The 14,554-nt window shown below is 38.6% G+C and overlaps 2 protein-coding genes across 5 annotated transcripts in view; one reads left to right on the forward strand and one right to left on the reverse strand.

Annotated features, from left to right (window-relative positions):
* Positions 1–14,554, forward strand: part of LOC144214928 (TBC1 domain family member 20) — a 31,529-nt gene that overhangs the window by 691 nt on the left and 16,284 nt on the right. For 2 of the 4 annotated variants that reach the window (XM_077743669.1, XM_077743668.1), the window contains exons 2-10: positions 1,766–1,883; positions 6,340–6,394; positions 6,568–6,698; positions 6,768–6,848; positions 6,918–7,104; positions 7,257–7,358; positions 7,656–7,797; positions 7,921–8,105; positions 8,185–8,282. In XM_077743669.1, coding sequence (XP_077599795.1) covers positions 6,809–6,848; positions 6,918–7,104; positions 7,257–7,358; positions 7,656–7,797; positions 7,921–8,105; positions 8,185–8,282 — 754 coding nt within the window. In that variant the 5' untranslated portion in view covers positions 1,766–1,883; positions 6,340–6,394; positions 6,568–6,698; positions 6,768–6,808. Of the gene's footprint in view, positions 1–1,765; positions 1,884–5,874; positions 6,096–6,339; positions 6,395–6,567; positions 6,699–6,767; positions 6,849–6,917; positions 7,105–7,256; positions 7,359–7,655; positions 7,798–7,920; positions 8,106–8,184; positions 8,283–8,819; positions 9,770–14,554 lie in introns of those variants that run through there. The other 2 variants (XM_077743667.1, XM_077743666.1) reach the window with 2 other exon arrangements.
* On the reverse strand, positions 257–5,474 carry dgat1a (diacylglycerol O-acyltransferase 1a). The gene is made up of 17 exons (XM_077743672.1): positions 5,012–5,474; positions 4,340–4,427; positions 3,678–3,718; positions 3,528–3,613; positions 3,300–3,352; positions 3,126–3,231; positions 2,934–3,062; positions 2,780–2,854; positions 2,608–2,711; positions 2,494–2,532; positions 2,380–2,421; positions 2,258–2,302; positions 1,760–1,872; positions 1,616–1,681; positions 1,466–1,553; positions 1,340–1,402; positions 257–1,270 (listed from the first exon to the last, which is right to left on the reverse strand). The coding sequence occupies exons 1-17, from the start codon at positions 5,284–5,286 to the stop codon at positions 1,130–1,132; spliced, it is 1,554 nt and encodes a 517-aa protein (XP_077599798.1). The 5' UTR covers positions 5,287–5,474; the 3' UTR covers positions 257–1,129.

The raw sequence follows: 14,554 nt of genomic DNA on the forward strand, positions 1-14,554 counted from the left end.
GTGCTTTCTATTTCACAAATGTAGTTTTACTACTAATAATCATGACATTGACCTAAAAAAAGGCTACACGCCCCAAATAAACAAATCTTTGAATAAATCCGTTTTATGATTGGAAAAAAATTAATTTTTGGACAAACCCGGATGTAGTACTTATTTAGTCAAGTGTTGTCTTGACATTCCCAGAACGCTCAAATGAACATGACGTCATTCTTAACTATACAAATACCATATACTATACTACTAGACAAAATGAAAGTTGCAAATATATTACATTTATTCAGTGAAAATAAAAACTTTAAAGGCTTCTTGATGCATAAAATGAAACAAAGGACAATTCTTTACATTACCAAAACATTTCATTTTAATTTATTGATGGAACACACAAAACATTCAACTGACAAGGTTTTTAAAAGGCAGTTAAACAAGCTACATCTTTCCGTGCATATTTCATGAAATACATTTCACAAATGGCTATTAAAGCTCAATTTGTGAACCAAATGTACAAATTATTTGGCCTCTTTTCAACTGTAAAATAAACAGGCACTTTCTGTTCATTTATTAGACATAATTACCAGCCCTGCTGTATCATGATTTCTTCACACCAAGTTCCCTGAAATGTTTTTAATTATATTTTGGATCCAAAAGCAAACAACCTTTAAAACAATTTAGTTCAGAGAGTCCCTACCAGTACCAAAATAATCTATTTAGGACAAATAATGTTAATTTATCAATGCCAGAACACTTCTGATTACTAATATATGCTTTGGTTTAACTGTTGGGAAACATTGGTTTAATTGTTTTAAGTAAGGGCAAAAAACAAACAAAAATAACAGTTTTTTTTTCCAAAATCGAGTTCAAGGTGAGAGCATGCATCTCTTTAAAGTGCTAAAGCTATCGCTGGTTATCCAACCACCGCGGAAAAACTAATAAAACAAAAAGGATGGCATGTTATTGCAGAGATGAAAAACAAAACTAGAAAGGCAGCAAAACATACACACAGAAGTCATGTTATTATTACACAATTGACTTTGAACCTTGCATTGATAGTTGAGAAAAACCTTTTTGCTTCATGTCCTCCATCTTTGGCCACTCATTTGAAAAAAATAGGGGTCAGTTATGTCCATTTACTTTACGTACTGTAGTGCAGGATATAGTAGTCATGCACGTACATCAGCACAGCCACCGGTTGGCCAATAATGAGCGACATCCATACGGCTGCGTTGCCATAGATACCGTTTAGGAAGCGACCCACGAACCAAGCGAGAGGAACCTGCCAAAAAATTGGGATATTTTAAAAGAAAAATCACATCGGTATGCATTATTTACATTTTTATTTTACCTGAGCCATCATGCCCATAAAAGCCCATAGTCGGAACATTTTTAGAGGGACGCTCACCAAATACTGGGGAAAACCAAAAAGACGGGTTAATATGATAAATTATTATTATTATTTTTCGTAATTTACCTCATGGAAAAAGGCAGACAACAGGAAAACAGCACTTTGGGCCACTAGCTTGTTGACCCCTTTCCTTAACATGGGCTTGTAGAAATGCCTAGAAAACAACAAAAAAACGTAAAATAAGTGTATCAAGTTCCCTAATGTGGTCTTGCTCACCTTAGGCACCACTTGTGAACTGGGATATTCCAATTAGCCCAGAAGTAGGTGACGCTCTCAGAGTTCCTGCATCATAAAAAAAGTGTTTATCCGCACTTCTGTCTACATTATGCTAACATCAGCCATTTTTGTTGTTGCCATTACCACCAGTCCCTGTAGAACTCCCTGTCCCCGAATTGCAGCAGCTCAGCCACGAAATTCATCGACGAGTGGAAGAACCAATAGAAGAAGATTAACCAGATTAAATGGTTGGGCACCTGCAGACAAGGTAAAAAATATCTTCAGTTAATTACATCACACCCAAATTAAAACTAGCTAGTCCACGTAAGATCTAGTTGGCACAAATGTGGCCCGCGGACCAGAGTTTGACACCCTTGTGTCGGAATTGTGATCTCTGACGTGTTTTTGAACACAATGTGGAAGTCACGTGGCGTTGGTGTTACACATTAGACCGTTTCCGTTGTGTCACAACACATCCTAACACTCATTAAAAATGGACACAAACATTGTCTGGCATGCCCTTCAAATACAATGTTTTGTACATTTTTTTTCCTTTGGCGTGGCCTAAAAACATACTTTGACACTCACAAGCTGTTCCCAGCTGCCACCACATTCACACCATCTAAAAACTGCGAGACTCACCGCCAACTTAAGCAAACGCTCCACCATTCGAGAGAAGTTCATTTCCTGAGTGAGACAAACAAATGTCACTCAAAAGCCATACCGCACCTTTTAACTGTTACTTATTAGTACTTCATCCCCACCTGGAATGGCTTCATTGAGTTCTGGATTGTGGGAACCATCCACTATAAGACAGAAAAAGGATTATGTTGATAGTGATTTGTATATATTTAATGTTTGAATGTTAGAAGAAATACCTGCTGTATTAGTCCCACCAACAGTTGCATGAAAAATAGCTATAATGGGGAAAGACAGTCATAATTCTGAGTCAAAATAGGACTTTTTGTTTATTGTAACATTTCAAATGTCACCATTTCAAAGAGCCTCCTGAGGAGGAAGCGCTTTCGTATCCGAGGAGAGCGTGGGAAGTTGAGCTGGTAGCAGAGTGTCGGTGCAAACACAAAGTAGTACATGTCTAAAGACAAAAAAAAAAAATTGTGCATAAAAAGTATTCCAAACGACGACAAAAAAGGATGTTTTCACCTCTGTGTGTGAGATTGCCTGGGTAGGACACATGGCTGTGTACTGCTGATCCATTGGATTGAGCCACAGATGGGCCTGGGAATCACAGAAGTATTGTTTTAAAGCATAGTTGTCTAAAAAAAAATGGGAAAAAAATCGTAAAATTTGTACTAACATGAGTAGGAACGTGTCAGTTTTTTGGCTTTGGCTTGTCTAATCTCACGGCACCACCTGTTGGTGTCCTGGTAAGAGTACAGCTTGAGGAACAGCACTGTGTGAATGCCCAATGAGAGAATACCTCCCACTGAAAGATAAAAACTTCCTTAGAATGTGCTTTTCCATAAAGATATAATATTAATTTACATACCAGGGGTGATAGAAGTCACCGCAAGAACAGTTGCAGAGGGAACAATCAGTAAAAATGCCAAGTTGAATATGTGCAGAATCAAGCCAGTGCTTTCAGACACAGTTCCCTTGAAAACACAAAAAACTAAAATATTAACTCATTGCTCTTAAAACTGTCAGATGTGGAGGGTCTCACCAAAGCTAGACGTCTCTCCGTATATAAAGCCACCAAAATGAACACATTGGATGCTGGGAAAAACGAAGAAGAAAAAAACACGTGAACTTTGGTAGGAATACGTCAGTTTATGACCAGGTCAGCTCTTGCTCAAAACAAATGTATGGACTTCAGACAAGGACTCTTACTCAAAACAACTTTTGAACATAACTCAAAAACCCAACAGATAATGATAGAAAAGTGTCATACCAATAATGAGGCAGGCAGCTGGCCAGCTATAAGGGTCCTTTAAGAAGAGAGACACCACCTGTATTGGGTCTACTAGGATACCATATCTAGAGAAGAGAGTTTTAAGTCATCATATTGAAAGTATCATATAAAAAAAAATATGAAACTCACTTAATTATATTCTCCAGGAAGAGGCGTGCATTACTCAGCACCTAAGAGCATAAAAAATATTCTTTGTATGATATTTTGACAGCCGTTATTGAGGTGTGGGTTTTTTTTATGATCAGGAAAAAGGTCGAGGTGCATCTGATAAATGTTTATGAGGGTGCTTATTTTTCAACCAATAAGTGCCGTAGGTGTGTTAGCATGTCATTGCTAGTTATAAAAAAAAACATGTTTTAAATGTAAGTTTTGACTTTAGCAAGCTGTGTTGCAACTGGTATTGCTGTAATGTCGAAGTATTGTCTGACCAATGCTTTAGTAACCTTTAGTAAGGACAGCAAAGGTCATTGTGTCATCATTTTGGACGGCTGTGAAATTTTGAAATAGTGGTGTAGCAAGTCTGGAATGGATTTGATCCTCTTGAGTATTCTCAAAAACATGAAGTCAACATTTTTCCTTTTGAAAGAATCTCTCGACAAAAGACTCAAGAATGGAATTGTCACTCTATTAATAGAATCAGTGTCTTATTTTTAGGATTCGGATATTGCAGATGGAAAGATGAGAACACACCGGTGTATATAAATAAGTTAGCTTTGACATGTTAATTTGGTTATATGATGGCAACAATTTGAATGGCTAACCTCCTTAGGGAAATGTTATATTAAACTTACCAGCATGACAACACACCAGTTGAGAATTCCTCTGTAGTTACTGTAACCGCTGGCAGAGCTAAGTAGGGACTCCTGTAGGACATGGCAGCTGGAATATAAAAAAATAGGTCAAAATATTAAAAACACTCAAGCAAAAACAACAACTTAATCTAAGATAAAGGATTGGTAGATTGGGTTGCATTCAGAAACAGTAGGATTGTGCAAACCTGAGGCTTTTATTGTGTAATTCTGTATGATAAATCAACCAAAAATGTTATTTTGCAACACACATTATGTTTGCCTATTGGAAATTGCATACCATTCATTGCTATTGTGACCCAACATGAGATTTTAAAATGCAACAAGATGGTAGAATGCAATTCTTATAATATAGTAAAGTTTATATTATCAATGAGCATGATTTAGTTTTTTTTTTTTTTTTTTAATTTCCATTAAGGGTCATTTAAGGTTTATGACAACCAGGTTACACACCTGTCCCTGCGGCGTTCAGGCACCCCAGTTTTTTCTTCAACCCAAATTACACCATAAACTGAATTGCAAAGACAACTATAGCTACACAACTAGTTTCAATACTACGACTTATAATAATAATAGAGATAGCATTTGCCAATAACTAAGCGAGTTATGAATGTAGAAAAGACCGATGTTTAGGTGGTGTCAGTAAAAGGTTACCTGAGCCCCTCGCCGATTTCGTCCAATGGACTTCCTGGCGTGCTGTGTTTATGGGTCGATTGCTGACCCAGTTCTGCAACCGCTTTCCCGTCATTGTTATTAGGACGCTTGGTCGTTCCCTCCGTCTTCTTCCCGACAGGATAGGGCAGTGATTTGTCCCCAGCAGAGCTCGTGTGCGACTTGCCTCCGTTGGCTTGCTGCTTCACACCCCCAATAATAGTCGTTCTCCTTTGCCGGGCTGCGGGCCCTCTCACCACCTCGGCTCGGTCACTCATCCCGGTTCACGCCGTGTTCATCCGCCCGGACATGCCAACGATGCCCTTGGCTTGTCGGAGCCCAACGCAGCACACGAGTCACGCGGTTAAAAGCACCAAGTCTCCAGAAAAAGTGTACGCGCAGAAGCATGAAGGCGTGCTTTTTACCTTCGCTATCAAGCTCATGGGGCAATTAGCCAATGGGTTGCCAGATGTCAACATGAGATTCCCATTTTACTTTATTTAGAAAGTGGGTTACACTTCTTCATGGTCATCTAAATAATAATAAACACTACTGTTCAGCATTAGCAATGTAAATGCTAAACATGTATTTTTTTATACTTCTTTTCACATTGATTTAGCTGCAGTTCGTCGAATCACCACTATGTGTCAGTAAATCCTGAAATATGAGTGCTACAAATACAACCAGGCTAACCGTTTTATGGTATGTCCAAAATAATATATTATCATACTTACGAATTCTTACTATACATTTATAAACATTGCAAGCTTCTAATTTATCCAAAACATTTAAAAATGCCCACATAACTTGGAAAACTACAAACAGGTTTGCTTGACGTGTCCAACCACATTCACTCTTGTAGCCACGTGTTAATTTTGTCCAATGGGATTGACTAATAGTAAGCAGTCACAATAACAGACATGAGGAAAAGTTGCTCGTGGAAGTGGCGTTAAAAAATCTTAAACAGCTGTTATATTTGTATGCGTCTATGACAGAACAACGATTTGTTTCTTTCGATTATTTTAAAAAGGGATGAAAAAGTTCAAGAGAAAGAAACTAAATGGATCGAATGTACCTGTCACGAGAGGTAAGTAACAAGGAAGGTCAAACTATTATTTTTTCCGCATTCATTTAGATGCACGTGTGGTTACAGTCGCGTTATGTTACTTTATGTATACGTTAATTCGCGATCGCAAATGTTTGTCCGCGTGGCAGCTTGCCACGATCAAACCGACAGACACATTTCCTTAATAAGTATGCTTTCTCAAACCTTATAGATCGAGCGACTTATTGCTGTCATAACCATTTAATTGTGATCAATCTATTCACAGAAGTGGACTGTGGGAAACAAACGAAGTTGGTTGACATTCACCAAGCCTTAAACAGGTAAAACAATGTGGTATTTTGTTATACCCAGCTGTGTATGATGACAGAAAAGACCTTTGTTTGATTTTATTGGTATGGTGTATATATTTTGAATCAAAATACACCCAATTATTTTAAAAAATTAAATACAAAATAAAATAACATTTCCATCATATATCCAATTCAATCTACAGTGACCCAGTTGACATTGAGTCCCTGAGAAGAGCCACAACCACTAGAGGAGGCCTTCTTACAAATGAAATTCGAAGAAAAGTGTGGCCCAAACTGCTCAATATCAACGCCTATGATTTGCCTTACAAACCTGGTTAGTACAAAACTTAAATAAGGTATCAATGAAAGGAATGTGTGGGGAATAATCCAAAATACGTTGTAGGTAAAGATGGACGCGAGAACCACAAAGACTACAACCAGGTGATGCTGGATGTCAGCAGATCTATGAAGCGCTTTCCAAAAGGTGCGTCTGCTCAATATTTTTTTACTTTACTACAAAAAGCAGCGTATATTAATAGCTCATCTCTTTCAGGTATGCCTCCTACCGAGCGAGCCGTGCTCCAGGAACAGCTTGTGGACATCATCCTGGAGGTTCTGAGGTCGAACCCGCAGCTCAACTACTACCAAGGCTACCACGATGTGGCTGTCACACTGCTGTTGGTTGTCGGGGAGCGTATGGCCCTTGCAATGTTGCGCACTTTATCCCAATATCACCTCAGGTAGGATCAAAAAAGACAATATTAGCAGTGGAATTTATCAAATTCGTGTACCTGAATTAAAAAAAAAAGCATTTTTAAAAATACATTTTCACATATGCAACATTTTTTTGTTGCCACTGCATTACATTAGTTCTATTCTGTTCTCTTCCCAGAGATTTCATGGATCCAACAATGGACAGCACCAAACATATTTTAAACTACCTGATGCCTTTATTGGAAGAAGTGGACAAAGAACTGCATGATTTTATGATCAGGTACAAATCAAGCCATCTGTTTTCTTTCCATTACAGCTGACATTAGTGGAAGGTTGAGTTCACTCAAGACCTGAGCACAGATGGTCAGCCTATATAGTAGTACATACACTTACCATGTGTAGTACCGTCTTAGTCCACAGGAGGGCATCGCAGTACAGAGTTGTGAGTGGCATACAATGATAATGCTGCATGAAACCCCAAAAATCATGTCGTTTTCCATGAAAAACTCGCAAACCCCAAAACAAAACATTTTTATTTGAAACCACCTTATATATTTTATTTAATATTCCTTATTAGATCTGAAGTGGGAACCATCTTTGCCCTGTCCTGGCTCATCACGTGGTACGGACATGTTCTGTCAGAGTTCAAACTTACACTACGACTCTACGACTTCTTCTTAGCTTCACACCCAATGATGCCCATCTACCTCGCTGCTACAGTAAGCCTACCTCATTTACTCACTACTACTACTACTACTAAACTTTCGTCTTCTCACCCTGTCCTTTTCAAGTGCCTGCTGAAATGTGCCCCTTTTTGACCAGGATTTGTTTCTTGCCATCAGATCGTGTTGCACAGAGGGACAGAAGTGAAGCAAACAGATTGCGACATGGCCTCCGTACACCAACTCCTCTCAAAAATTCCCCAGGATCTCCCATACGAAATCCTAATTGGCCAGTCGCAAGACCTATTTCAATGTTACCCTCCTGCCTTGCTGGCAAAACGAGTGGCATTGCACCCACGGAAAAGGTAAGCAGCACCACCTAGTATTTTTTCGCTATATAAATTCCATCAAAAATCTAAAAAGACTCCATTTTTTATACCCCAGTTTGTCCATAAGTACCTTCAAGGCCTTTCATCTGACGACACGCCACCAGAGACCGGATTCGGTTCTGCAGCGTCTCACCAAGACTACTTCCAAACGAGGTAATCATAGCGGCTTAAAAGACGGTTAATTAAAACTACGAAAAAAAGTAAGCTAAAACTCTGTAGCATGTAATTCTGGAAGCCAAAACAGTATAACGTCATTATCCCTGTACTCCATCCACAACAATATTCTCAAGTAGGGATGAATGACCAAAAATTAAGGGGAAAACTTGATCACTTTTCTGCCTACTAGAACTAGGAAATGACTCCACATAGCCCTAGACACAGCATAATTACTCAGGATAATCTTGTAAAGGTATGCTAATCAGGCCTTGCTCATAGTCAGCCTGATGGTCACCAAGTGTGTACCCCAATTTAACTTCACCTTCAATCAAGCGTGGGAAGTGTTAATGAGCGCCCCCTTTGTGGATGAAAAAATAATTAGAGACTCCCTCTTCCTCTCCTCGGTACGGTAATATTCCCTCTAATCCTGGGCAAAATAGCAAAATTGCAAGCATGAAAATCCCCTACCCTCCCTCCCACTTCGACTCCTCTACGACCCCCCCGCTCACACTTGTTCTGTGATCGCCGCCGCAGCTCGCCATTCGAGCTTGGACGTGGCTTTGCCCGAGGACGGAGGCCAGCAGTGGGGGAAGGGGAGCAGGATGTTGAAGATGGCCGTCTGGGGGCTGTCGGCCACGCTGGGGGCCGCCGTGTTCGCCGTGGCCCAAACGGCCATGGAATGGGCGCCTGACGTAGTCCTGCAGCTCTTCTAATACCCTTTTTAATCGTTGACGTTCTTGAAATATAGTATTTACTACGACCAGTACAATTCATCAGAAAAAAAGTTGCCTTTCCAAGGGACTCCTTAAGAATACATATCATTATAAAACATGAAAATGGAAGATTAATAATACAGATGAGTGCGTGTGTGTGTGTTAGCCATGTTGCAATTCAGCCTCAGTAATGTCGACGTCTTGAACTCTGAAATATTCATCAGCTTTTACCAACATGGGTCGGCTAGATCCAGCTATAAATGTATTTTTTCTTTGTTTTATTTTATTTTTTTGTGGCAGACTTAGTTTGCACATCTACCTGTGCTTAAGGCGAGTAATGAATAATCCTTTAAAGTCGGTCACGCCATCAGATTGTTTGCTAATTGGTTGGCTTTCTCACAAGAGAAAACTTTTATTGTTAATAGCTTTAATTAGACGCTCGATATATCAGCACCTTTCAGGCCAGTTTTGTATTTATTGGCTGTGGTCGTTATTTACGGGTTTATTTTTTAAATTACATCCTTCTTTAGTGTTTTGCCAGTCCACGATTGGTCACAATCCAAAAAGAAATCCAAACCAAAACAAGAAAAAAACCCTCTAAAATGATCAAATGGAAAGTACTTCCAATTGTTACATTGAAGGAAAAATGTATTTAGATGTATTTTTTTTCATACAGCTATTGTGTGTTTTCATTATAATGATAAGTTATGAATACCCAACAAAATTGACTTGGTGCCCCCGTCTAAAATGCTAAATAAATTATGATTGGTGTTTCATGTTTTTTTATGACTCACAACTCTTGTCATCTTAAGCACCTTCATAAATTATTATTCTTTGCCAGGCTAAAGGACGGAAAAACCCAAGCTTGCATCTGTGTCTATGTAACAGTTTGTAAATCCGGATGTCATGAAAAGACACAATATTTGAATTCCGGTGCCTAAATACTCACCAAAAATGTCTTGCCACTTTGGCTCTGGTAACCTTCATATTTTTCAAGCATATGTTTGTTTTCCGTGTCACCTTTAGTTCATGTTGAGGCATGTGTATGTGTGTTGTGTGTGTGTATTTGCGTGCTAATAGCACATGGTCCTCACTGGGGACAACAGCTGCTCCAGGGGTCTGCCTGTTTACATATGTATTTGGTAGTTTTTTTTGTTTTGTTTATCATGACAAAGTCACGGCATAAATTGTGCGGTCAGTGAGAGCACCTTGAATTCGCTAACTGTTGGGCTTTACACTTTTTGTGCAAAAGACAAGTACATTATGTGTATGAGGTTGGATTTTATACCAAGGCATGGTATGAAATCCATTTTTTAAATTAAAATTGGATAAAAAAAATGAGGGGTGTGGTTAAAAGAATCTAGATTTAAAGACAATATTGTATGGTAAGGATTTTGGGGGGTATACATGTTTTTTTTCAACTGTATATTGAATTTAAGCAATAATATTCATTGTTTTTTGTCTTTATAGTACTGCAATGAAGTTACCAAAGAGAATATATATAGTAGTGGCTTATACATTCAAATTAATACCAAAATAACCCTATATTATTTATCAAAACTGTCATTGATTGCAATAGACGTCCAATCCAATGTACCTGGGAGGCTTTTAAAAGATAAACATGCAGTAATCTAGCACATTCTGGATTTCATGGGTTTTTATTTGAACAATAATGCCATGCAATTTCAATCTGTCATGCAGTGCAAAAAAATAATTTTCTGCAATTAAAAAAAACCTTGGTAAAATTTTGCCCAATGAGTGTTGTTGCAATGTATGCAACTATGGCCGAGTTCTCCCCTTACAAGTCCCACCTTCCCCCCTCTCAGCCCTTCCTTCACTCTGTCATGGATCAGAGAACATGTCGCAAAGTGCTTCGCAGGCAACACGTGTGTGTGTGTGTGTGTGTGTGTGTGGCTTGCACTTGTGCATACTGATGCATCTTGCTGCATGTAATCCCAATGAGAATTCAGCAGTAAATTGTACATCACGACCAGGGCTTCTAGCAAATGATTTCCTGGTAGAAGCAGATTGGACTCCTATTGCCGTCAATGGCCGCCAAGGAATTTTGGCTCTTGTGTTAAAAATGACTACGCCCCATTTACCTTTTTTCTTAAACTGTTGACAAAGTAAACCCTGACATCAGATATGATCACTTTCACATTGTGATTTGATTTAAAGTATTTTTTCCTCCCAAATACTTTGTCTCCACGGTAACACAAACCCCACAGGTAGTGGCAAAATAGAAATTAGCAAGGCCCATATGAAGATATCAACACCCCAAAAAAAGACGCTCCCGTAATTGGCGTTCTCACGAGTCTCCGCCCAAATGAGACAAACTATTTGCAACATCTGTGCAGCAGGTGTGGTTTTTGCAAGTACAACTTTTCCCATTTCAACCTCTTCAATGTCCAAAGTACCTTTTTTTTAACTGAATTTCTAATAACCCTTGGGCCTCATTAGTCTGAAAACCTATCCTGGCCCTATAGCCCTATGAATACTCCTTTTTTCCAGAATTTCTACTTCTGTGTATTCTTACTCCATCTACTGGGTCCAATCCCACCTGGGACTTCATCTTCTACCCTTCCAACTTGACCATTTCTAGTCTTTGGGGGAAAATCTTGAACTGTCAAGTATTCCTCACTCAAAATCCGCCAAATAATTCCCTATACGACTCGTATGTCAAAACAATCTGTACTGCTATTTATTCCCGTTACTGTCTGATTTCACACCCCGTTAAAGTTCACCAAGTCCCTTTTAATCCCTTCAGCCTTTCTGTCATCTGCCGACCGCTAATACGCTAGTTGCAGATGGCTACTTCATTTTTTTTCTTAAAGCTTCAATTGGACCCGTCTTTTTTTTTTTTTTTGCTTACACTGCCGTGAACACATCAATCTGTCTTAAGTTGCACGGCGTCCGGCTCCCCGTCCTTCATCAGAAAACGCCTCGCAGAGAAAAATGTGCAGTTGTAAAATGTCAACAAGCGTTCATTGGCGTGTTTGCATGTGTGTAAGAAATGGGGATTTGTGGGTAAATGTCAAGAAGTTGGCAGTCTAACAGCCTAGGCTTTGACAAATGATCCATAAAGGCACCAAGTGATTGGCCGGAAGATTGTCATTCATTCTAATGCAAGTGTCTGGGTGACACAGTACGCCGCAGTCACGCGCTCGCCGTCCGTTTAATTACAACCAGAATAGACTGGCCTGGACGTTTGTCACTTTGTCTGTTATCGGGAGGATTTTTTAGGATTTCCCATCAAGACTCCTGCATTCTAATTTGTGAGAAACCTGTCGTTCTGATCATGAATTCTCTGATACTTGAGTATTAGTTTATTTCTGGAATAAATATACCTTTTGGGTTATTCCGGAATGGGAGGACATTTTACATCCTGCTCCACCAAATGTAAATACTTTCTGAGTACATTTAGTACTTGTTTTAACCACTGAATGGCAAATTATAACTCAAGTAATACACTTAAGATTAAATTATCATCTTTTTGAAACTCTATGAACATTTTTAAATGAAAATAATATGAATCCTTTATCAAATTTGGCTTTCCCAAAATGACCACAACCACATTTTTTTTTTAGTTTAGTACAATAAAGCAGTGAATTACATGCTACCATGAATCACATATTCCATAAAAAAATCTATATATTTTTTAAAACAGATCTATACATTTAGCTAATCAGCATATACTATTGATAAATATGGAGCATCACATGTAAAATACCCAAGTTTATTTTTAAAATGTCCCCCAATTCTGGAATAGAGAGTGGAATATCTCCCAATTCTGGAATAGTGAGTGCTTTTTTTGCAGTTTGTGTAATATTATGCATTAGCCTTCCTCATTTCAAATACTTGGCTCCATGTAGTAGTCAGCTCAAGGCTGTTTGCAGTCCTTTTTGATGTATGCATGTTGCATCTTTAGGGAATTTAGCAATCCACACCAAGTGAAAGTCTCTCCTAGGATGGTAAAGATTTCCCAAAGTGCTTAGTTTGCATAAAGTTTGCAAAAAAGAAAAAATATGTTCCATCTGTACAGGCTACTAAAGCACCAAAGATTAGAGAGTGGGCGAAAACTTTAAAAAAAAAAAATGACTTCACACATCATTAAGAGATCAGATGGCCGACCAGGGCGGGAAACGCCGGCAGACACGGGAGACGCCGCCGTCCGTACCAGTGGAAATTCATCTAAAGATTTGTGTCTTGGCAAAAGGTTTAAAGGTAGTGAAAAGCAAAGTGGGATCAAGGAAAACTTGTCATCTTCTATATAAAAAAGTCTAGGGGGGAAAAAAAAATGTTCTTCCAAAACCTTTGTACCTTTATTAAAAGAGCAAAATAAATCAAAACCGCGTCCCCACGTTAACGACCAAAAACAAATCTTTGCGATTCTCGTATCGGAATTTCATGTTTACAAGACGTCGGCATGGTTCTGTTGTGTTATCGTGTTTGGGGAAAGCTATTTTGGTATGTTTGCCAGTCCTCGGTCATCTTGTCCGATGATGGGGTGTCATCCGTAAAATCACCCCAAGAAGAAGAAAAAAACAGGGTGTAGTAAGTCATCGTTAACAGGATTGTGTGGTGGGCCGCAGATTAGGGTCTTTGCGTCTCTGCTTTTTATGATTGCGCTGTCACAACTTGTGGACATGGCATCGCTTTTTGAATCCCTTTTCCAATCTGGGCTGGATGGGATTGCCTATCATTTTAAGATGATGGGCCGCTGTCTATCTTAATACATCTTTGATGGTTTTCCCTTTTTTTGATGAATGAATGACAAAGTAGGCTTTTGGATAAAATATCCATGCTTAATTTACTATTCCTCCTATATTTGATAATAATAATGTTGTGGTTCTCAAGTTGGAATCCGTAAAATATTCCAAAAGTGCTCTATTATTCAAAGTAGTGCATGTTTATAGTATATAAACACCAAATTCATCCTCCATTTTGAGAATATTTCTAGAGAAAAGTAACTTTTAAATTCCCTTGTTAAAATAGGACTTTCCTTCTTAAACTTTGACCTCAATATGATGGTATACAACTTTAATTAGGGAAAAATACTCCTCATAATTGCCATTTAGACGAATACCGTTCAATATAATGATCCTAAACGGTCCTTATTATGACCCACTAATCACAATAACAAGTATTGCTGAGCCTGGGCAAAAAAAACAGACTTTACACCAAAAGTAAGATTTAAAATGATATTTAATTGGAGAAAAAAAACATTAAGCTATTACAACTATTAATTTTGACACCCTACTCCTTTAATCTATTACTATATGCCCTCTATCAAATTCACAAAACAGAGCAAGTAACAGTAGTCATTAGTTTGTGCCTATTTGTTCCATTGTTCCCACGTAAGCACCTTTTAAAAGAGGAACAGATGTTTACGCTTCCATTGGAATTCTCCTCCTATGCCGGCCTTCCAATTGCTTGCGTGATGTGAAGAATGGGGATCAATTTGCTGAGCATAATGACTATTGATTGTGTACGACTGGCCAGACAAAAGAGGGATTTTAAAGTATTTGGATAAGAAATACTGTAGTACTGCTTTTC

This window comes from Stigmatopora nigra, chromosome 21 (genome assembly GCF_051989575.1).
Source record: "Stigmatopora nigra isolate UIUO_SnigA chromosome 21, RoL_Snig_1.1, whole genome shotgun sequence".
Classification (NCBI taxonomy): domain Eukaryota; kingdom Metazoa; phylum Chordata; class Actinopteri; order Syngnathiformes; family Syngnathidae; genus Stigmatopora; species Stigmatopora nigra.